The sequence below is a fragment of the Eubalaena glacialis genome, chromosome 3, assembly GCF_028564815.1.
Source record: "Eubalaena glacialis isolate mEubGla1 chromosome 3, mEubGla1.1.hap2.+ XY, whole genome shotgun sequence".
Lineage (NCBI taxonomy): Eukaryota > Metazoa > Chordata > Mammalia > Artiodactyla > Balaenidae > Eubalaena > Eubalaena glacialis.
Window position 1 is genome coordinate 57,792,622 of NC_083718.1, and position 22,549 is coordinate 57,815,170.

Sequence of the window (22,549 nt, forward strand, 5' to 3'; positions counted from 1 at the left end):
TTTTTGAAACTAATATTGAGCAGTCACTACAAACACGGGGAAGTACAAAATACATGATACGCTTTCTAGAAAGATCATAAAAATAATAGAAGCAAAGCACAAAATTCAAATTATTATTGGGGTCGGGGGGGAGGAGTAGAATATTTGGCTAATCAAAAAGAAAATGAGAATGGAAAGGGGGGGAAGCATAGAAAATTTGGGATAGTTAAAAAACAGAAAATAAGCTGATAGAAATTCAGATGTATCTAATTATTGTAAATGGAAACGACTTAACAGCTGCAAGTTAAAGGTGCAGATTAACAGACTAGATAAAATGTTCAAAATGCAATAATATACTCTTTACAAGAGACACATTTAAAACAAGGATAAGGAAAGGTAAATGAAAACAGTTTTATTTTGGCACAGGAATAGACTAGTGGAACAGAACCAAAAATAGACTTACAAATGCATGGATATTTGATACCTGGCAAAGATCGTATTGCATAGGAGTTTGGAAAATATGGAATTTTCATAGTTGGACAATTGGTGTGGGAAAATGATGTCGTAATTCATACGCCATACAGTACACAATCGATTCCAGGTGACCAAACAACCTAGATGTGAATAGCAAAACTATAAAGTATTTAGAAAATGAGTTAAGAGGGAATATCTTCATGATCTTATAATAGGGAAGGCTTTAAGATACAAAAAGTATAAGCCGTAAATGAAAGGTAGATAAATTTGGCTACAGTAAAATTAAAAACTTCTGTTTACCAAATAATACCTGGAAAATAATTTCTTAAAAGGTCATTAATTTAGAGAAAATATGTAGAACACATATAAATGACAGAAATCTTCATATCTATATTACATGAAGAACTCTTTCAAATAAATAAGGAAATGATAAATACATCCTACAGCTTTGCTCTTCAAAGTATATTCTGCACAGCATCAGCATCAGCATCACCTAGGAGCTTGTAAGAAATGCAAATTCTAACACCCTGACCAAGACCTACTGAATCAGAATTTCTGAAGGTGGACCCCAGGAACCTGTTTTTTAACAGGCTCCCCAGGTAATTCTTATGCACTCTAAAGTTTGAGAAACCTTGCCCTAGAGAAACATGTATTTAAATAATGTATGTAGTTGCATTATTTGCATATTCACACTGTAGAATGTATTTAACAGTGAAAATGAATGAACTGCAGCTCCATGAACTAATGTGGATGAGTAACAAGCATGAATGTTGAATGAAAGTCACAGAAAAACACACATTACAATTCTATTCATGAGCATGCAAAACAAACTACACTGTTTAGGAATATGTACATTGACCATAGGAATATGTGGTCAAACCATTAAAAAAAAAAAAAAAAAAAAAAGGAAATAATTGTTCTAACTTCAAATATATAGCAGTTACCTCTCAGAAGGAGGAAAAAAAAATGTGATGCACAGGAGGCTTTAATATTGTAGTTGTAACCACTGTAGTAGTTACAAAGATGTTGAAACTTTTCACATGTTTTATAAACTGTCTATATACAGGCTACTTTCCAAATCAGAAAGAAATTTTTTTAAAAAGATGGAAAAGATGTAGACTAATTTAAACAAATGCTAAAAATTTAGCATATAGAAAATTCATAAAATATATCATTAAATACTTTTAAGATATTACAATAGAAACTTCTTATAATTGAGTTTTTGGCAGTTATAAGTGAAAATGGTTTAAGTGAATAAACATACATGGTAGTCTCTCTTAAGTTTTTTTTTTTTTTTTTAATAAAAGATTGAGACTTTATCAATTTTTGTTGTTTCTCTTCCCAGTAAGCCACTAACACTTCAGTTTCAGCTACAGCATTTATGTTCCTTTCTGCAAGCACCTACAGACAGCTAGGATGGGTTATGTTTAAGGGAATTTTTAGAATAAGCTTAATGCCAGAGTAAATAAGATTGTCATTGTTTATTCAGATATTCACTCAATAAGAGAAGGTTTTTACATCCTGATATATGTGATTTACTTAAAGGGTTCCAGAAAATGTGTTTTTCCTCATTGAGGTTTTAAAAAATTGACTTCTAAATGTGGCTTACTGTTGTAGATTATTGTAAATCTGTCATATGAAATACTTTAAATATTTTTGAAAACCTGTGTTAAAAAATTGAAATCATTTTTTCTGAATTTAAATATTTATTTGGTGTTTTCACATTTTGTTTGCAAGGTTAGTTTTTTTTTTTAATATATTGATACTAAACACAGTAGTAGAGTGATGAATCATGTAATTTATAGATTATTTCTTTAGTGGGAGAATTAGAATGAGGATTGGAGAAGAGGCTATATTATAAAGGGCTGCTCCAGAAAATATAAAATTTAGGTACTAGTGTCTGAGTTGGATATCATTAGACAGAGACCATGTTTAAAATATTATCTTAAAGGGCTTAATTGAATTAAATAAAATGTGACTTTTCTTTTTCCCCCTAGAGATCTTAGTTTAAAATAGAACATATAGATTGCCATGTCAGTATTACAAACCAAAAGCTCGAAAGCCTATCTAAGCTAGCTTTGTTTCCGTTCAGTGATAATTATTTCATCTTTCTGTGACCGTCTAAGGTGTAAATTCAGTGCTTGCACCTCTTAGTATTTTAAGAGTCACTTCTTCCTCTAGTGTTTCTGAATTCATCTTAAGCTATATAAACTGTTTTAGACTCTACAAATTTTACTTTAACAACAGAGCCAATTTAATTGGTCTCTATTAATCAATATTAAGCTATTATAAGATGCTGAAAGATTTGTTTCAGATTTTAATATTTATATTAAATTGCATTTTTGGTTTCAGTTCTTTATCCTTCCCTGTATTTATGTACTTTGACACTAAACAGTGCTTTCCCACTGTGGCAAACAACTCCATCCTGACTCTGGACTTGGCCATGTGACTTGCTTTGGCCCAAGTGATGGTTAGGTGTGAAATTGACCAGAAGTTTGAAATATGCTTTCACAGTTGGGCTTGCTTACTCTTACCCCTCTGCCATCACCATGAAGAGAACATGCTCAAGCTAGCTACTGGTCCCAGGGGGAGGAAGAAAGCCACTTGGAGTGGCACTGACTTGCCCCAGCCAAATCATCCAACATCCAGACAAATAAATAAGCTCTACTGAAATCAGCCAACCCTAAGCTGTCCCTCAGATCTGTGAAAATAAATGACGGTTCTAAGCTACTAAAATTTAGAATAGTTTGTTACACAGCAATTTTGTGGCAATGGCTAATTAGTACACTGTTCTGGGAAATTTTATGATATTGAATGAATAAAGGCTATTTCTCTACATAATTATCAAGGCTCTAATCATCTTCTGTTTATAAAAAATCATCACTTATAGAGTATCAGTTTACTTTAGCCAACTATATCACCTTCCCTGGATTCTACTTGTCTGAAAGCACAGGAAAAAAATCTACGTAAAAATACTCTGCTACGTTTAGGCACATGCTTTACAAAATCTTCACATATAGAAGTACATGCTTAAATACTTGACATGTAATCTGAAGCAAAGGTCTCCAAACTGGAGTAAGAAAACCCTGATGGAGCACTAAAACCATTTAGGGTTTGTGTAGAAACTTACAGATTTAAGAAAATCAACTTTTAGGTCCTCAAATTTCGTATGTAAGTTGATATGCCTGACAGTGAAGCCTGAGGTATCATGCCAGTTCTCCTTTTCCACTTCAACTTTTTTTTTAAAGATTTTTTTTTTTTGATGTGAACCATTTTTAAAGTCTTTATTGAATTTGTTACAATATTGTTTCTGTTTTTTGTTTTGGTTTTTTGGCCGCGAGGCATGTGGGGGTCTTAGCTCCCCTACCAGGGATCGAACCCGCACCCCCTGCATTGGAAGGTGAAGTCTTTTATTTTTTTTAAATTAATTAATTAATTAATTTATTTATTTATTTGGCTGCGTTGGGTCTTCGTTGCTGTGCACGGGCTTTCTCTAGCTGTGGGGAGCGGGGCCTACTCTTCGTTGCAGTGTACAGGCTTCTCATTGTGGTGGCTTCTCTTGTTGTGGAGCACAGGCTCTAGGCGCGTGGCTTCAGCAGTTGTGGCACTCGGGCTCAGTATTTGTGGCACGCAGCCTCTGGAGCGCAAGCTTCAGTAGTTGTGGCGTACGGGCTTAGTTGCTCCACGGCATGTGGGATCTTCCTGGACCAGGGTTCGAACCCGTGTCCCCTGCATTGGCAGGCGGATTCTTAACCACTGTGCCACCAGGGAAGTCCCCAGAAGGCGAAGTCTTAACCACTGGACCGCCAGGGAAGTCCCCATACTTCAACTTTTATAATAGCTTTTTTTTGTTTCACAAGAGAAAAACATATTTCTCATTATCATGAACCTTAACATAGTACATTTTACCAGGTTGTAAAAACCTCAGGATTATCTGACAAAGGGATGTTTCTTCTTAATGTTGTTACTAGAGTAACTTGCTGTCATTCTTTGTCTTACAGGTATTTCTATTAAGAGTGAAACATGGCATTAGAAAAAGTATATTTTGTACTTTGAGTTCTTTTACTTTAGGTATTTGTTGAGTAAGAGAGTGAAAGTGGGTGAAGTTTTTTTTTCTTTAAAGGACTTCTTCTGAGTATTGTCAAAAAACGTATGCATTGTTCCTTATTCTCAAGCTCCATGGGAGCAAAGCAAAGAAGCCATTAGTACCAAATATTGAATGTAGATCTTCTTACTTCAGTTGGACAAATAAACAGGTATAATTAATACTGGTCCATAGTCCATTATCTGCAATTTGAAAATATAGAAAGCTCTGAATACCAAAAACTCATTTTCATTTGCTGGCGTGATTAGATATAGAGCAGAGCTACTTATCTTTATATATCCTACTTCATGTAATTGTTCATAAGTTTTCCAGTAGAAATATTAATGTATTTGATTACAGAGTGTGGACACAGACCTTACTTGGAGTGTTGCATAATATGAAGCATATTTCCTTTCAAAATCTGAAAAATTCAGAATTATGAAACTTATCTGCCCCAAGTGCTTGGGATAAGGGATTGTGTTTCTGCACATTTGATTTGATGTTGGTAAACCCGTTTTAGTACTTTGCAAAAATTCTGATTTTAAAATACTCTTCATTACTAGGTAGCAAGGTAGATGGTTCTAGTTCTTTGTATTCAATAAAAAATTAAAGAGTGGTCCAGTAAAGATGTCAGATCATTAAAAATATTTTTGATAATAAATGGCTGTGTGATTTTTGGCACAAACTTGGGATTTAAAAAATTGAATGACATTACTGTGAGGAAATTTTACATTTCTATGACGATATCTGTATAAATATATAAATGAACTATAGGAATAGAATTAATGCTGAACAATAAGAATGGAATTCTAAGAGTAGGTAATATTCATTTGTAGTTACCAGAACACAGTCAGTACAAAAGGCAGCGGGAGAGGGTGTGCCACAACCTGTATTTCTAATAAAATACTACTTCTGTTTAATAATTACCAAAATTTGTTGTTTTTTATCAATTGTATACTGATAATTTTAATAGTAACTCAAGTGGAGAAAATATCTTACAATTAGAGCATTTTGGTCACAGAAAATTAAATTAATGTTTGTATTATATACATCCTTTTTTCAAAGAAGAGAGAATGCTAAATAAGACTTAGTCTAAAAAGACAGTATAAAATCAATGGAATACATTTTATTTTGCAAGGGGGACGAAAATACAAATTCAAGGAAAAGATTATGTGAAGTTTTCCACTCTTAAAGAATATCTTGTTTATGTATATTTTTTAGTGGATGATGTTTGACATCAAATTACTGTGGTGTTTAGATTTCATTAGATATACTTAATTCATATTTTAAAATGTCATTTAAATATGTTATAAATGGCAAATGATGAAAAATTTTAGACATTGATTTAAAAATTTATGAGGTTATAGTTTTTTAGTATTCTTTTAGCAAAAAATTAGAAGTCTACTTGGTTAGTTAATTTTGGGACAGATATAGATAGATCATTGTAGGTGGCAGAGAATCAATGAGTGGCTATTCCTAGTCAAAAATTAGGTGCTAAATGCTTTAATTGTTAGATTAGTCTTTAAATGAGTTATTGCACAACATTAAACAAAATAAATATTTTTAATTGTAAAGAAATATGTATTTTTATGATATAAATCAAGGAGTTTTAGTAAGATGTGGATTTTTTCATAAATTCATGCATGAATCTGAAAACCTGAACTCTCTCAACTATTGTAGAGCCATCTGTGGTTGTAGAAAGAAGTTCAGAATCTCAGAAACTTTTTTCCTTGCCTGTACATACACTGACTCTTGCTTGCTCATGTTCTCTAGTGCTCTCTCTCAACTCCCCTTACTTCTTTTCCATCTTTTTATCTTCCTCCCTTTTATTTCCTTCTCTTCTTCCTCTTTCTTCTTCCCCTCCATCTTTTCCTTTTCACTTCTACCCTTTTTCTCCCTTATCTTTCTCACTCACATATTTCTCCTCTCCTCCCTCCTTCCTTACCACCCTATTTCCCTTCTTCTATCACTCCCGCTCTTTCTCCTAGATTCATTTTAAGATGAGAAATGTTACCCTCATCTTAAAAACAGAAAACACTATATGAGCTACAAAATTATAACTTTTCTTGACCCCTGCCTGTCAGAGAGCTGAGGTCACAAGGCAGGGTAACTGAATTCCAAGGAATGCCAAGCCCCTCCAAGGAAAGATAGGACATATGAACAATTTCACCATTTGCAGACCACAAGAGGAAGAAGTAGCCACCATAGAAGCTGGTAAGAAGAAATGAGCTAAAATGTTAACGCATTCTTAAAGGCTGTGGGCTGGCATAGCAGTGTAGAATAATTAGAAGTCCAGAACAAAAGAGGAATGCACACTTATTTATAAGCTTTTCTCCATGGCCCTCTACTGGCTGCTCACAAAATGAATGAGGCAAGACAGTAACCTGCATCAGTGGCAGTCAGAAGTTCATGAAGTGATGAGTTCCTGATGAAAGACCAGCACAAAATAATCACCTTTTTCTCTAGACCCTCTTCTCATATCGAGCAGAAGCTTTAAGCTCTTAGGAGAGAAGCAGGAAAACTTCTTGGGCTCAGGATCCTGCATCATACAAAGCAGAGATCTACTACCACTGATTGAGTGGCATGAAAACTCTCTCTTGTCTAAGACCTGCCTCAAATGCTATGTAGAATTTGCCTGCCGTGATGGTGAGGGGTTGGAATGCTTAAGAAGCCCCATACCAGAAACTCAGGCATGTGCACCCTTCCTAGGACTCATGATGGAACAGAAGAACTGAGAACCCCTCTCCAAACAGAATCCTACCACCAGAAAAACAAGAAAGAGTCCTCTACCACTGGGGGAGGGACAGTAGCATGGAGAAAGACCCTCTCCTAGGCTCTGACATGCAGGAATTGTTGAAAAGTAACAGTAGAGCAGGAATACTGAGCAGAGTTTCTCTTGCCCCAGGACCACACTAAGCACAAAGTGATGACAGCTCATTGCTGGAAAAATTTGAAGTCTGTGATGCACTTAACAACAGTGAGCTTAACAACCAAAACCAAAACTCAGCTCAACCACTGACTAGGTTAGTTGATTCCATCACACTAATGGCCTGACAGAAAAAGAGGTACTCATTTCGAGGCAGAAATACTGTTTACCTCAGAGTCTACTGTTCTATGTATGATCTCTTACCTTTAATTTAAAAGTACGTGGTATACAAATAAGTAAGAATAAGCATCCTGTTGTCAAGACTCAAAGGACTCATTCGTTTTATAGATAACCCAGATGTTGGGGTATGAGACAGAAATTTTAAAATAAATGATTACATGTTAAAAGATCTAGTGGGAAAGATAAACAATGTGCTTGAAAAGATGAAGAATTTCACCTGAGAAATGCAAAGTATTTTTTAAAAGTGAAATGGAAATACTAGAAATACAAATCTTAATGTCAGAAACAAAGACTTCTTTGATGTGCTTATCAGCAGATTGGATACAAACTAAGAAAAAACTAGATGAACTTGAAGATAGGTCAATAGAAATTATCCAGAGTGAAACACAAAGAAAAGAGTGGGAGGGAAAGACAGAACACAGTAGCGAAGAGTTGCTGGACAATGTCAAACAGTCAAACACACTTGTAATTGGAGTTGTAAAAGCAGAAGGAAAGAAAAGGAAAGAACAAATATTTGAAGAGATAAAGACCAAGAATTTTTCAAGATGGGTGAAAGATAACCAACCTTAGATACCAGAAGTTCACTGAACCTCAAACATGATAAAAACAAAAACAGACCAAAAATACCTAGGTATGTCATAGTCAAAATGTCCAAAACAAAGAGAAATCTTGAAGACAGAGAAATATTATATACTGTGAAAGGTAAAAATTATAGCAACCCTCTCATTATAAACTATACAGACCAAAAACCAATGGAACCACCACACATCTAAAGTGCTAAAAAGTTTTTTTAACCCCTAATTCTATATCCAGCCAGAAAATCTTTTTTTACAAATAAAAACAAAGATTTTTCAAACAACCAAAAACTGTGGTTTAATTAACTCCGGAACTGTGATAAGTTTAAGATGTTAATAACCCTACTTGCATGGATGGATGGACAGATGGTTAGGTGGAGGATGGATGCATGGATACAAAAAGATGGTTCTATTCCAGATATAAATTGCAGAAAATAGAAACAAAAGCAGCCACTTGATTTTGTATAACTCTAGAATACTGAATTCTGAATAAAAGTATATTAGAAGACACATAGAAGACACATAGTAGGGGTGTGTTAGTATTAGGAAGCTGTGGTCATTCTGGGTTGAAACATCTGTGAGACCACCAGGTAAGTGATACTTAGCTGCACTCTGGATCCACAAATAGAATGTTATGATACTGATCAGCCTAAGCACAATGAACTTTGTAGTCTCCACTTTAATTACAGATCTGCTTATCCAATGTGTAACATATATCTAAAGATTTCTTACAGTCCCTAAAAGGAAAGTAAATAGTGATTAGAGGAACTAGACCATGTGCCATTAAAAAAAAAAAAAAAAAAAAAATTCCCCCCTCTATCACATTAATCAGTATACCTGGAATTCTTTTCATCAGAATTATATCATTGATTTTTTAACTTCACAAACACTTATTTTTAAAATAACTTTGTATTTGTTACTATGTATACAAAAATAAAAAATAATCTTACCCCTCAAGATGTCACAGTTAGGTAAGGCAGACAAGCAAATAAGTTTTAGTATGTTGTAAAAAATAGCATTAGAATAGTGTTTTTACATTCTGAGACATATCAGTCTTTTTTGAGAAGCTGAAACATTATTCATGTCTGGACCCTATCATAGACCTACTGAATTAGAATCTTCAGAGAGGAGGCCAAGCATTTGTATTTTGCAATTGCTCCTTATATCATTTTCATGTGTACCCCTCTGTCTTCTCCTGGGACAAGAATAACTATGCTAAAAATATTTACAGGTTCCTGAATTGGTGGAACAAGAATTTGGAAATGTAGATATAGGCTAAATAATGAAGACCCTTTATATGTCATAGTAAGAAAGCTGTTTTTGTCTGATGAACATAATTGAATTAAAATACTAAGTCTCTGTTTTAATAGCATTTAGCAAAACATAAGGACCAAATCTGTCTAGTAAAAGAGAAAAACCAAATTGTTTTTTCTTATGAACTATTATTATTGAGATAATAGGATTCATTATGACTTTAAAAAAAGCATAAAGGAGGTCATTAAATAGACTAAACCCCAAATCTACATTATCTTTTGCACTTAAATTCTCCATTTTAGATGAGTTTTCAATCATTTACTTGCATGGAGCCTACCTATTATATTACTGCTATAGAAAGACACTTGCTATAGAAAGACACTTAATATAGAAATATACTTTATATTAATAAAAATCCCTGGGTTGGATGAAAGTACCTCTGGAAATGGAGAGACAGCTGTGAAATACACCAGAAAAGTAGTTACTTGACGTAGTGAAGGGTTAATCAGTCTTTTATTTTGAAACTTGCTTCAAATGGTTATACCAATTGAAGTAATAAGATTCTCAAAAGGGAGTTCTGGTTCTAACAGTGTGATAGACTAGATAAACTGAAAATCCTCTGTCAATAAATATTTTATTTATTTTACATAAACATTATTTTAGGTTAAATATATAAAATATTATTTTAGATGCATAGCTTATAAAGTATTGAAATCACAAAGGGTCACAAACAAAGCAGAATATAAAAACCAGAGAAGTAAACATGTGAGCTGAAGTTATGTTGCCTGGTGGTGATGGAAAGTTGCTGGCCTCAGTAATCCAGAGACCTGGATATTGAAGAGTTATTGGGGAGGGAACAGGTGGTGTGGACCTGGGAAGTGTGTACCTAGGGTGTTGTAATTGCCTATCTGCGTATCTACATGGGGAAATCTCCAGAAACTTTGTCTTAGCCTGGGCTCTGAGTGGTGGAGAGGAGCTGGACCCCTGAGAATTCTAACCACTGACTTCATGGCATAGGATGCTGCTTCTTCCTGCCCCCACCACAGAGAAACAGACAAAAGAAGAGAATTAAATCAAGAATTGAATAAAATACAAAGAGTGAAATCTTGTGAGCAAAGAAATTCATAAATGTGGGTAAATCTTAGCATTGACTGTATAAAACAACAACAATAATAGAAAAATAAGACCAATTTGGACGTTTTAAAAAGATGGAAGTAAAAATTTGGACAATCAAAATGTAACCCAGGTTTTGGAGGAGTATTGATGAAATGGAAAACAATCTAAGGTTTTTGTATAATCTGTGTAACAATATTAATTAACTTTGTCCTTCAAGTCATATGTTCATTCTACAATTTTAAGCATAATCATTAAAGAATAGAAATAGAATCTCTACTTCCAAACCTACAGTAGGAGAGAAAACTCAATCTGTATTAAAAATAACAATCTATAGCAGGCAGGAAACGAGGAAATGAAGAACCATAGAAAAACCCAGGATAAAAAGTAAAAACTAAGGTGATGAGAGTTAATCCAAACATCTGACTAATCTGAACACAGTAAATTGAAACAGATTAAATTTACCAGTTCAAAGACCAAATCCCCTGATTGGGTTATTTTATTAAAATTTTAAAAGTTTTCAGCTAAATGCTGTATGAAAACTATTTAGTTGTTTTTTTTTTTTTTCTTTTGGTTCTTTCCTACTACCATTAATTTAGACAGCCATTTTGTGAAAAGAGATTGAAGTAAAGCAGATCAGTAAAGACTGAAGCAAATTAATTCTCACAAAATAAATATTCACATATTTTTACAGGTGCTTGGTTTGGCTATATGCAAACTTAGCAAACTAGGAAATAATTTTCTACTACGTTGAGGAAATAATTTTCTACTGCGTTTTGAGTATGTATTTCAGTCTTTTATTTCTAGTGTGGGCATGCCCATTTTATATTTCTAAAGCCATTTAGATTTGCAAGACATTGCCTCTGAATTTAGATTTATGATGTTTGAATAATTTTATAAAAATCTAATTTTTTAAAAAATATCACCTACTAAGCAGAAGAGGAAAACAGATCCTTAAATTTCCCTGGTAATTAGCACACATTTTATTATGTAGAAACTGATTCTAAAGAAGGCAAACCGTAAAACCAGGAAATTTTGCCCACATTTTGTGCTTATTTAATGTTTTATAAGCCACTGTGAATATTTTAGATTGTGTGGTTTATGTTTATCTGTAACCTACTACAGTAATATAGTAATAAAACTGTATATTCTACAAGTAATTCATTGTGTATACTTTCAGATGAATTCAAATAACAAACACAAACATTAAAACTTTTCTATACATGATACATATTTTTCTGCGTTTCCAAGTGATAAGCTTACAATGATATCATTGTTTAGCCACTAATGTCTATGTATAGAACATTGTACTGGGTCGTATTAGTGAGTATGAAGATTTACACAATATTTTCCCTGTTGCCAGTCTAGTTTTAGAGACAGCACAAGAGAAACTCTTTTAGAGGAAACACATTTTCTTCCATCAAAGATAATTAAAACCAACAAATCATGAACATACACAAATAGATATTATTGGAAAAAATAGGTGTTATTAATATTTTGAACTGGATTTGGGGGTGGTCATAGTAGCGATTTGTAAAAGTTTTTATTTGCCCATGAACTTTGGAATTAAGCATTAAAAATTCATTAATATACTCTCTCCCTACCATAAAAAGAGATAGATTTGGGAAAAAATAAACGAAGTCAGTTTTTCATAGTGATCAATAATAAAATTATTAATTTTCAAATTCTGTCTCATCAGATTTCTCAAGAGTTAGCATGTGGGAAGGAAAGCCAAATGTAGGGAGAGAAGAGGCTTAGAAAAGGGCTCCTGTTCCTCCTTGGGCTCTAACCAGAGCAGCTCTTACTTTAATCGGTTTTATATCCTGAGGTTCTAAGTAAGTTAAGCCAGAGAGGATATTGTTATAAATGTTTCTGCTACTTTTTCTTAACTGAGATTTTGTTTTTGTTTTTAATTTTGGGAAAATATGTTGATACATAACTGAGACTTCTTTTTAAAGACTTTTTTTTTTTTTTTAGTACAGTTTTAGGTTCACAGCAAAATTGAGAAGGAGATAACAGAGAGTTCCCCTATGCCTCCTGCCCTACCCATGCATAACCCCCCATTATCAGTATCTCCCTCCAGAGTGGTACATTTGTTACAATTGATGAATATACATTGACACATCATAATCACCAGTTCACTTGTGGTGTTGTACGTTCTATGGATTTGGACAAATGTATTCATCATCATAGTATCATACAGAGTATTTTCACTGCTCTAAAAATCCTCTGTGTTCTACCTTTAAGAACCTGATCAAGCTTCTAGAAATAAATCTGACAAAATTATGGAGGACTCCTATGACTGAATCCTTCTGGAATTTTTAACTCTCAGACTTGTCCACACTGAGCCTTCAGCAATTCACCTGTTACAGTTCAAATTTTTGTACCGAGATTCTGGTTCCCCATGGCAATTTCTCCTTGTGAGTCTCTGCTCTGATAAGCTATGACTCCCTGTATTTGCTTTTGGCTTTCCAATCTTTGTGTCAGCGGTTGACCTTGGCCCTCACGTCTCTTATGGATCCTAGAATAGTTGTTGATTTTTTAGTCTGTTCACCTTTTAGTTGTTGTTAGGATGGAGTGTTAACTTCTAAGCACCTTATGTGTAGAACTGGAAAACTTATTCGTTTGTTTTTAACTGCTGCTGATTTGATGATTGTGGCTTAATCTCTAATGTACAGATAGATAGTTGCTACTTCTGTGACACTAGGGGAATATCACAGTTGCTTGTGCATCTTTTGCAGACTGGTAAGGAGGGGTGACTCATAAAGTGAAGCGTACATAATAGTGGGCTAAAGTTAATATGTCTTTCTAGGGTTTTATATACGGTAAAAAAATAAGCAATGACAATTTCTGATTCTTTCTCAAATGATGAACACAGATCTAACAACCAGATTCAGAGCTGGTGTTAAAAGCAAATGCTCCCAAAGTATTCCATGTGCATTTGTATCATTTAACTTATAGTTGCTTGATCTTTCTGTTTCCAAAGATTAGCTTTCTTTCAGATCTCTGAGGTGGTATGTTAGGATATCATCAAAGGCTTAAAGGAGGTAAAAATGATTTAATTATTGTTTTTAAGAACAGTAATGATAGCTATATGAGATAAATATCAGTAACCAGTGGACCTGTTTGTTTTTAAATACTAAAGTTATTTGCCCTGCCTAAGGAAAGCTTTCTAAGGATTTCTCCAACTTGCTTTCTCATCCCAACCCTATCTTGGTGATATCCAAAAGCTGGAACATTGAGAATTTTTATAAATTCTCAAGCATCTGGGAAACCTGAAAATAGAATGGAGGATTTTAAAAATTCAGTTTGATCTCTGATTGGCCATATTGTCTTCTTGCTTTTTGGAACGCAGTTTAGAGTGGCTGTGTCATAAACTGTATTTAAAAACTTTGACTTATAGTTATAGTTTATTCTTACTTTAGTAGAAGGTAATGAACCTTCTACTAAACCTGTTTAACCTGTTCATTAAACATTAAGTTCAATAAGATATTTCTACATCTATTCCAGACAAATTATTTCCACCCTATTATTTTAGCATATCAGCAATGATTACCTTATTAATGGTGAAACTGTGTTTGTTTGGGTGTTTTGCTTTGTTTTGGTTTGGTTTGGTTTATTTTTTTTAGTATCCCTATAGGAAAATTATTCATTGTACTGGAAATTGTTCTTTGTTGGTATTCCTCTTCATGGTTTTACAAGTAGCATAGTTTGATTAAAAAATTGAAGAAAAATAAAAAGATTCTGTTTACATTGACAAGGCCATGGGGACATTTAACTAAGCAATCAAATTTAGGGCCACCAATGGAACAAACATTATATGCCTCCTGATGTGATGCAGTAGGAAGGACCATCAGTTTTATAGTAATCTTGTCAAAGCTATGTAATAAGAGCATAATAATGAGAAAACATTCAGACAAATTTAGACTTGTGGAACACTTCGCAAAACAACTAGCCTAGATGCTTCAAAAATAATAGTATTATGAAAATGTTATATATAAAATGACAGTCATAGAAACTAAATATAGTGTGTGACCCTTTAGCAAAATTAAATAAATAGTTTTCAGGATATTTTTTAAACAGTTGGGATATTTGAATACAGAATACATATTAAATTCTATTCTCATGTCAATATTAATTTCTTGAATATGACATATGATATTCTTGAAGAGTTTTCTTCTTTTTAGAAGGTGGGTGCTGACATTTTTATGGGTAAAGTATCCTGATATTTAAAACTTACTTTCAGATGGTTCAAGGGGAAAAAAAAGTACGTGTGCTTGTTTGTTTTTAGAAGGGAGAATAAAGCAAATTTTGTAAAATGCTTACAGTTGGTGAGTCTAGACTGAAAGGTACAAAGGTATTCATTGTATTATTCTTTCTACTTTTCTGCAAATTTGAAATTTTTCAAAGTAAAAAAGGGGGAAAAGAAAGGGGGATCATATACTAAATCTTCAAATTATTAAGACTATTAGAATTATAGTGACACTTCAGAAAGACTTCCCTTTTATAAAGGAAAGAATTATTGAGGACTTCACCTACTTACCTAAATTATTTATATCATAATATTGCTAAAGTATATGCACAAATGTACAACTGAAGATCACCTTTGTGTGTTCCTAGCTCTTAAAGCAACTATAAAGTCAAGTCAAATTATAACTAAATACAGTGAAAATATAAAACCAAAAAAAGAAAAGAAACCCAACATGATAACATAATAACAGTAACGTGATAGCTAGTATATATTTTGCTGAAAATAAATCGCACATGGTAAGCTGGTTCTGAGTACTGCAGTACAATTTCTTTTGAGGCTGCCATGTCTACAGAAACACCTGCATTTCTTTTTTTTTTTTTTTAAACAACTTTATTGAAGTATAATTGCTTTACAATGGTGTGTTAGTTTCTGCTTTATAACAAAGTGAATCAGTTATACATATACATATGTTCCCATATCTCTTCCGTCTTGCATCTCCCTCCCTCCCACCCTCCCTATCCCACCCCTCTAGGTGGTCACAAAGCACCGAGCTCATCTCCCTGTGCTATGCGACTGCTTCCCACTAGCTAGCTATTTTACATTTGGTAGTGTATATATGTCCATGACACTCTCTCACCCTGTCACTTCTCACCCCTCCCCCTCCCCATATCCTCAAGTCCATTCTCTAGTAGGTCTGTGTCTTTATTCCCGTCTTGCCACTAGGTTCTTCATGACCTTTTTTTTTTTTTTTTCCTTAGATTCCATATATATGTGTTAGCATACTGTATTTCTTTTTCTCTTTCTGACTTACTTCACTCTGTATGACAGACTCTAACTCCATCCACCTCATTACAAATACCTCCATTTCATTTCTTTTTATGGCTGAGTAATATTCCATTGTATATATGTGCCACATCTTCTTTATCCATTCATCCGATGATGGACACCTAGGTTGCTTCCATGTCCTGGCTATTGTAAACAGAGCTGCAATGAATATTTTGGTACATGACTCTTTCTGAATTATGGTTTTCTCAGGGTATATGCCCAGTAGTGGGATTGCTGGGTCATATGGTAGTTCTATTTTTAGTTTTTTAAGGAACCTCCATACTGTTCTCCATAGTGGCTGTATCAATTTACATTCCCACCAACAGTGCAAGAGTGTTCCCTTTTCTCCACACCCTCTCCAGCATTGTTTCTAGATTTTTTGATGATGGCCATTCTGACCGGTGTGAGATGATACCTCATTGTAGTTTTGATTTGCATTTCTCTAATGATTAGTGATGTTGAGCATTCTTTCATGTGTCTGTTGGCAATCTGTATATCTTCTTTGGAGAAATGTCTATTTAGGTCTTCTGCCCATTTTTGGATTGGGTTGTTTGTTTTTTTGATATTGAGCTGCAGGAGCTGCTTGTAAATTTTGGAGATTAATGCTCTGTCAGTTGCTTCATTTGCAAATATTTTCTCCCATTCTGAGGGTTGTCTTTTCATCTTGTTTATGGTTTCCTTTGCTGTACAAAAGCCTTTAAGTTTCATTAGGTCCCATTTGTTTATTTTTGTTTTTATTTCCATTTCTCTAGGAGGTGCATCAAAAAGGATCTTGCTGTGATTTATGTCATAGAGTGTTCTGCCTATGTTTTCCTCTAAGAGTTTGATAGTGTCTGGCCTTACCTTTAAGTCTTTAATCCATTTTGAGTTTATTTTTGTGTATGGTGTCAGGGAGTGTTCTAATTTCATACTTTTACATGTACCTGTCCAATTTTCCCAGCACCACTTATTGAAGAGGCTGTCTTTTCTCCACTGTATATGCTTGCCTCCTTTATCAAAGATAAGGTGACCATATGTGCGTGGGCTTATCTCTGGGCTTTCTATCCTGTTCCATTGATCTATATTTCTGTTTTTGTGCCAGTACCAAACTGTCTTGATTACTGTAGCTTTGTAATATAGTCTGAAGTCAGGGAGCCTGATTCCTCCAGCTCCATTTTTCGTTCTCAAGATTGCTTTGGCTATTCGGGGTCTTTTGTGTTTCCATACAAATTGTGAAATTTTTTGTTCTAGTTCTGTGAAAAATGCCAGTGGTAGTTTGATAGGGATTGCATTGAATCTGTAGATTGCTTTGGGTAGCAGAGTCATTTTCACAATGTTGATTCTTCCAATCCAAGAACATGGTATATCTCTCCATCTATTTGTATCATCTTTAATTTCTTTCATCAGTGTCCTATAATTTTCTGCATACAGGTCATTTGTCTCCTTAGGTAGGTTTATTCCTAGATATTTTATTCTTTTTGTTGCAGTGGTAAACGGGAGTGTTTTCTTAATTTCACTTTCAGATTTTTCATCATTAGTGTATAGAAATGCAAGACATTTCTGTGCATTAATTTTGTATCCTGCTACTTTACCAAATTCATTGATGAGCTCTAGTAGTTTTCTGGTAGCATCTTTAGGATTCTCTATGTATAGTATCATGTCATCTGCAAACAGTGACAGCTTTACTTCTTCTTTTCCAATTTGGATTCCTTTTATTTCTTTTTCTTCTCTGATTGCTGTGGCTAACACTTCCAAAACTATGTTGAATAATAGTGGTGAGAGTGGGCAACCTTGTCTTGTTCCTGATCTTAGTGGAAATGGTTTCAGTTTTTCACCATTGAGGACAATGTTGGCTGTGGGTTTGTCATATATGGCCTTTATTATGTTGAGGAAAGTTCCCTCTATGCCTACTTTCTGCAGGGCTTTTATCATAAATGGGTGTTGAATTTTGTCAAAACCTTTCTCTGCATCTATTGAGGTGATCATATGGTTTTTCTCCTTCAATTTGTTAATATGATGTATCACGTTGATTGATTTGCATATACTGAAGAATCCTTGCATTCCTGGAATAAACCCCACTTGATCATGGTGTATAATCCTTTTAATATGCTGTTGGATTCTGTTTGCTAGTATTTTGTTGAGGATTTTTGCATCTATGTTCATCAGTGATATTGGCCTGTAGTTTTCTTTCTTTGTGACATCTTTGTCTGGTTTTGGTATCAGGGTGATGGTGGCCTCGTAGAATGAGTTGGGGAGTGTTCCTCCCTCTGCAGTATTTTGGAAGAGTTTGAGAAGGATAACACCTGCATTTCTTACTCAGTCTCCACAGTACTTTTCTCATTCCAGCTACTGAAAAATCTTTTTGCAATACACAATGACATAATTTAACCTTTACTTATACCCCTATATCTTTTACATATTACATCCCCTTTTGTTTTTTTTATTAGCCTGAGAATGAGGTAGTATATCATTATACTGTAGTATGCTATTTTATAGTATCATTATTTTCAGCTTATAAATTAACTTGAGAAATTAAAGACTTATTTTACTAAAATGTTTTTCAATTTTGAATTATTTACTGCAAGAGAGAAGTTTACTGTCTTTTACTGATAAATTTAACATGAGCACAGCGGATGAAGGAGGATTTTTTTCTTCCATTTTTACTCTAACACATGCCGAACAGATTACAGCTATACATTTGTACTTCCACAGGATAAGCTGAATGCTGTCATTTGAGGTGATCACTTAATGCAATTACAATAATAAACATAAACTGCAATGTGGGAATACTTTTCCATATAAGCAACAAAAATACTGGCAAATTTATAAAAATGAACTAACATTATAGTTATGGAAGCTTTGAAAACCAGCAGCCTTGTTGTCACCACTGGGGTAAAAACTGGTTTTGGAGCTTCTCAAAAATCCCCATTTCCAGATCACTTTCACTATTCGACCTGACTTACAACTCACTAGAAAAGAAAAAGCTCCATTTGCAAGATGTTGTTTCTGTTTGACCTGATTCAGAGTCTCCATGGGAAAAGACCTGTACCCAGGGTATTGTTGAAAACAATCAGATGTAGTATCACAACTATCAAAGGCTGTGATACCAGTTGGGGCAAATAAGAGCAAAACAATTTTGAGGAAAAAGAAAAATTTGAGGACTTTTTCTTCCCAATTTCAAAATTACAAAGCTGTAGTTATTAAGGCATTGTTGTACTGGCAGAAGAGTAGACATCTGTGGATCAGTTGATTAGAATTAAGAATCCAGAAGAAAATCCTTATTTATAGTCCATTCATTTTCAACAGAGGTGCCAAAGCGGTTCATTGGGGAAAAAGTCTGTTCTCAAATGATACTGGGACAACTGGATTCATATCCATCCATGTGCAAAAAGATGACCTAAGACCTTTACTTCACACCATACACACAGAAATTAACTTAAAATTGATCACAGACTTAAACATAAGAACCAAATCAATAAAGCTGTTAGAAAAAAAAATAGAAAAATCTTTAAGACCTTGGATTAGTCAGTTTTCATATTTGCAACACCAAGAGTGTGTTCTATGAAAGAAAAAAAGATAAATTGGACCTTATCAAAGTTCAAAACTTCTGTAGTTATCTAAAAAGATAAGCAACAGAAAGGTTGAAAATATTTGCAAAGCACATTTTGGATGTGTATCCAAAATTTTCAAAGAACTCAAGTAAAGGAATTGGAACCATCATGTATTGCTGGTGGGAATGTGAAATGGTACAGTGACCAGTTTGTCAGTTTCTTAAAAAGTTAAACACAGAATTATCACGTGACACAGTAATTACACTTTTCAGATATCTACCTGAGACCTAAATAAATGTCCACACAAAGATTTGAATGTGATTGTTTATAGCAGCATTATTCACAATAACCAAAAAATGGAAACAAATATCCATAAACTGGTGAGTGGACAGACAAGATGTGGTATATCCATGCAATGGATACTGTTCAGCAATAGAAAATAATAAACTGCTGACACGTGTTAAAACATGGATGGGCTGCAAAAACATCATATAAAGTGTAAGAAGCCATGCATACATAAAAGTCACATATTGTATGATTTCATTTATATAAAGTGTTCAGAAAAGGCAAACTTATAGAGGTAAAATATAGTGGCTGCCTAGGGTGGTGGGTGGTAAATGTGCATGAGGGATCTTACTGGGATGAAGAAAATGTTCTAAAACTGATTTATGGTGTTGGTTGCACCACTGGGTAACGTTACTAAAAATCATTGAATTATGTACTTACAGTGAGTAGATTTTTATTATATGTAAAATGTGTCTCAAGAAAGTGTATTTTAAAAAGCAAATGTGGGGAATAAAATTATATTGCATTTTGTTTAACCAGAAACCCAAAATGTTTACATTACTTTTATAAAGCCATCAAAATGTAAGGATACGTTAAAATTTTTCCAGTTATTTTGAATCCTTAATACTGTTTCTAGAGCCAGGATCTCAAGAAATATCAGTGGAACTCCCTTTCAGACTGACATTGGCATATGTATATACACTTTTTTACACAACCATAGTCTCCTAGATTCAAAACAGAAAACCTGCTGTATCTTCTTATCTTTGAAAAGGAGTCATTGCCCTTAGTTTTCTGACTGTTATAGGTGGGATGTTGTTTCTTAAACATTTGATGAAAAACACCCAAACCAGTTAAAATAAGCTTTGCCTTCCATTTCTTCATTTACTACATTTTTCTCTTTTTGTTTGTTTTGTTTTATTTTAGATCACTGTGTTCACTACTATGATCTTCGTAACACTAAACAGCCAATCATGGTATTCAAAGGACACCGAAAAGCAGTCTCTTATGCAAAGTTTGTGAGTGGTGAGGAAATTGTCTCTGCGTAAGTATTACCCTTTTCAGAAGTTGAGCTTAACATGCCATCATTTACCAGTTTGTAATGTCACCGTGGGTTTTGTGAAGAATAACACTGTGGTATATGCACTTTTTCTTAAATAGTAGATTTTTATAACTTGTCTAATTAAAATACATGTATATTCTAGTCTGTATTGCTCACTTTTATATGTTATTTGTGAATAAAATCCAGATGATACTATTTTTTAATGTTGCCCCCTTAAACATTTGAACTTCAGATTGGATTTCAGCTCCTGCTCCTTAAAAAGAGAGAAGCAATATAGTCGATGCAGTAGAATGAGAAGTGTTTTATTTATTTAAGACCACTAATATGTTATTATATATTTATCTATATTGCAGTATAGTAGTATCATTTTTGGTTTTAAACAATATTTGGTTGACTTTCATGATTCCATGTTATTTGATCTCCCTATGATTTCATGGTGAGTTTTAAATATGTTTTGAAGAGAACTTTCTAAATATGACTGCTTACACCTGATGAATATCCTTTGAGAAACCTTCTGAACTAAAGAATCATAAAATAAGCTTTTAGTTGTCTTTTATTTTGTTGAAGGAAACAAGGTGTCAACCAGGTAAATCTCAATTGCTAAAATACTGTTGAGTAAGCTTTTCTACTAAGAGACAGTCTCTTCTTTCTGTTATCCATATCATTGTTCTCTTTATTTTGTATTATTCTAGTAAATACCCATTCTCAGTCTCCTTTTTTTCATACATATTATTTCTTCTCAAGCCTAATTGTACATTGTTTTCTTTCTTTCACATAGTTTCTAATATCTCTTAGGAGATTATTAATGCCAGTGCCTTATACTTGGGATCTCCCACCACATCTGCCTCCATACTGGTTGCTCTAGATAAGAACTTGGTAATTTGAGTTGATTTAACAAGGTAATTTGAATTGAGTTACAAAAAGGGAAAAAAAGAAAGTGAGAGCTGAGCTTTCTAAGAGGAGTTAATAGAGGAAATTAGTTCACAAATCTAAATTAAGTGGTAACCAGTCAAAAAGTATACCATCTTTAGGAGTAATAATGGGCAGTAAATAATTAAAATTTTATTCAGATTCAAATATGAATGATAGATTATATGTTAAAAGTATTTTTCTTAAATTACAGATTTATAAGTGTTGAATCAATTAGTTTGATTTCAACTAGTTGAAGTATATGTATACTTAATTGTATGAATTGGAAATCTTAGTTGACCTTTTTAATGCAGATTTGTGGTTTGTATATTCACCAGTCTTTTTTCCTTCTTAGTTTTTATAAATCATGATGATTTTCCTCTTGGACATATTTGTGTTAGAAGTATGTAAGACATTTACCCACAAGTATGTTTGAAAATATTAAAAAGTAATATTAAACTATATACATATTGCTGCAGCCTCTGAATTCTTGGACTATGCACAAACACACACACACACACACACATATAAAGGGATTTTCAGTGCAATATTGTTGAGCAAAAAACAAATTTAAAACAACATAAATGTCAGAAATTCCCTGGCAGTCCAGTGGTTAGCACTCTGCGCTTCTACTGCTGGGGCCTGGGTTCAATCCCAGGTCGGGGAACTAAGATCCCGCAAGCCACGTCGCATGGCCAAAAAAAACCAAAAAACAACATAAATGTCTAAGAATAGATGTTATGTTGAAAAATGATGAGAAGCAATAGAGAAGTGTTTGGAGTTTGGCCTCTGAAATAAGACAGTTTCAATCTTGGCTCTACTATTTACTAGCTGTGGTACCTTGAAAATATCCTTAACCTTCTAAATCTGTTTCCTCACCTCTG

The 22,549-nt window shown here is 33.8% G+C and overlaps 1 protein-coding gene across 5 annotated transcripts in view; it reads left to right on the top strand.

The window, feature by feature from the left end:
- COP1 (COP1 E3 ubiquitin ligase) overlaps positions 1–22,549 on the top strand; it is a 270,583-nt gene that overhangs the window by 180,599 nt on the left and 67,435 nt on the right. For all 5 annotated transcript variants that reach the window (XM_061185681.1, XM_061185683.1, XM_061185682.1 and 2 more), the window contains one exon: positions 20,621–20,738. In XM_061185681.1, coding sequence (XP_061041664.1) covers positions 20,621–20,738 — 118 coding nt within the window. The remainder of the gene's footprint in view (positions 1–20,620; positions 20,739–22,549) is intronic.